Source organism: Octopus bimaculoides, chromosome 14 (genome assembly GCF_001194135.2).
Source record: "Octopus bimaculoides isolate UCB-OBI-ISO-001 chromosome 14, ASM119413v2, whole genome shotgun sequence".
Lineage (NCBI taxonomy): Eukaryota > Metazoa > Mollusca > Cephalopoda > Octopoda > Octopodidae > Octopus > Octopus bimaculoides.
Window position 1 is genome coordinate 37,658,155 of NC_068994.1, and position 2,495 is coordinate 37,660,649.

A 2,495-nucleotide genomic window follows, 5' to 3' on the forward strand; every position below is an offset into this window, starting at 1 on the left:
TCTTTTTCTTTTTTCCATGTTCCATTTCAGTACATACATGCATACACAAAAACACACACACACACACACACACACGCACATACACATACATACATATAGGTATATATATATATATATATATATATATATATATATATATATATATATATATGTATATCTTATATTATATATACATATGTCTATATCTATTTTTGACATTGTATTATATCAATAGATAAAGACATTCAACCTATTAATATGAAAACTTAGATGCTCTTCCTTTTTGTTCCCTTTTTTTCATTTTTCTTTTTTTGCTTATTTTCTTGAATTTTGTTTGATATCTTGTAACTTTTGCCAAATTGGAAATCGTTCAGAATTTTGTTCTGACACATAAAGGATAACATTAAAGTTATTGACACTCTTTTTATGTGTTTCATATATATATATTTTCTTTTATTAAAAGAACGTATGATTTTTCTCAGATTAGGGGTTACAGAGATAACACAAATGGAAAATTTGATTATAAAAGAACAATTAGTCATTATTGGTTTAATTAACAAAAGACAATTATCAGTTATCAATTTTAATTTCTCTCTATTGAAGATAATGTCCACATGTAAAATATAGATTGTTTAAAATATTTCTGTAAATGTGACAGAGAGTGAGTGATAAATGAGATATTACAAGACAAGACAAAACAAGACAAGAGTATTTTTGTTGTGTGTTTTTGAATAATCTTTTTTTGTTTCTTTTCTTTTCTTTTCTCTTTTTTATTTAGTATTTTTTGGGGTTTTGTTGTAAAATAAATGAAGGTGTCAAAAAAAGTTTTCACAAACTCTGAAAGCTACATACGTTTTTTCATCAACTTCACATAGACTTGTAATATTCCTGTATGTCACAGAAGAATTGTTTTTTTTTTTGTTGTTTTTAGCTAAATAAGCATTCTAAAGAGGCTAGAATTATGCAACCTGAGTATGGATAGTTTATTGCCTCTGTTAAATAGAATATTACACCCAAGTGGAGGTAGTATATTGAAAAATGAGAGTACCATATTCTATTGAACTAGGAGCCGGGTATATTACACAGATGAAAGCTAGAGTATTTTACTTTGATAGTATCCCAGGTAGAGGCTCAATGTGGTTGTGTATGTAGGAGCCCTGGTGTATTGTTTTGTCTGTGGCCTGTAATGCTGTTCAGGATAACCCTAGTGGTGTCAAATATTAGTCATTGGTGGCCAAAGAGTATTATAACCCAGGAAGAAAATAACAAATTATTCAAATTAATTAAACCAATTCTAGCAATTTTTGTAGTGGAAATTTATTCTATTTAATTAAATTCTATTTTAAAGGAACTTTAGCATATTTCTCAGAAGATGGTACTTTTAAAGAGTTCCAGGGATATGGTAATGCTGGTAATGGCTTTGAATAAGAAGTAAAACTATTCCTCATTGGCAAATTCCAAGATTGTGAAGCAGTCTTTGGGTCTGTATTATTTACTCTATATGATTTCAGGTCAATGACATCATTGTGTGAAGATGGATTCTGAATAGCTTCAGTTTGGTTCGATAGTTTTGCATGAGAAATGGTGTCTTTATATCTACTAATTGCCAATGGTAGAGACAGTTTGGCTGAGCTTTGGAATTCCACAGGCAAGCAGGATTTTATACCTAAGATGAAATCAAAACAACAATTATATATATTATATATTTATGTTCATTGTTTAAATAGAATAACAAAAGTAGGTTTATTGTATAAAATTATATAATAAAATTGTGACTTAAACACACCAATATTGCACATTCATTATTGTAGACATATAGGAATACATAATTAGAGGACTTTGAGGCAACAAAACATGGTATGCAAAAGTAATTATCAATTTGGGCACACACACACACACACACACACACGAATTGATAATTGCCGTTGAATGACAGAAAGTGGAAGATTTATTAACAGAAGTTAACAACATTGCACACATGTGGTCTGATCAATAAGTATCCGGACTGTTGCTATAGTAACATGCAGAGCAAAGCCGCTTGACACAGGTTGACCTTGAACTCTGCTGTGCATGGGCACTAAGTTTTAACATTCTAGCTTACTTCCACTGTTTACATCAGTGCTTGGAAGTAACATAGTTGGAGGTAACCTGCTCAGAGGCCTACGCAAAGTTTTCAAAAAGTTTTTACCGTTCTTGACGCAATCAAAGAGATCTTGTGCAACTCAAACCCAAGTGTCTTTTTGGTCAGCTGAAAGTAGTTTTGGCTTAAATTTGGTAGACACGCATCTCATACCCAAATCTTCAGTGATAATGGACTGACCTGAACCGTAACTAATCTGCACATCCTTTGATAACTTCATGTTGGTGTGTTTATGTCCATTATTCTTATATACCTACCTACCTACATACATACATATATATATATCTATATCTATATAAATAAGGATAAGATCGATATTTAAAATATTGATCTTATCAAGTGGTCAGCATGGGAATAAAAACCATCAAAGGTAATA

General features: G+C 30.7%; 1 protein-coding gene across 2 annotated transcripts in view; it reads right to left on the reverse strand.

Moving 5' to 3' along the window:
- Nucleotides 1-400: 400 nt before the first annotated feature.
- Nucleotides 401-2,495, reverse strand: part of LOC128246972 (protocadherin-18-like) — a 142,676-nt gene continuing 140,581 nt past the window's right edge. Inside the window, exon 5 of one of the 2 annotated variants that reach the window (XM_014924153.2) lies at nt 401-1,645. In XM_014924153.2, coding sequence (XP_014779639.1) covers nt 1,317-1,645 — 329 coding nt within the window. In that variant the 3' untranslated portion in view covers nt 401-1,316. The remainder of the gene's footprint in view (nt 1,646-2,495) is intronic. The other variant, XM_014924157.2, reaches the window with a different exon arrangement.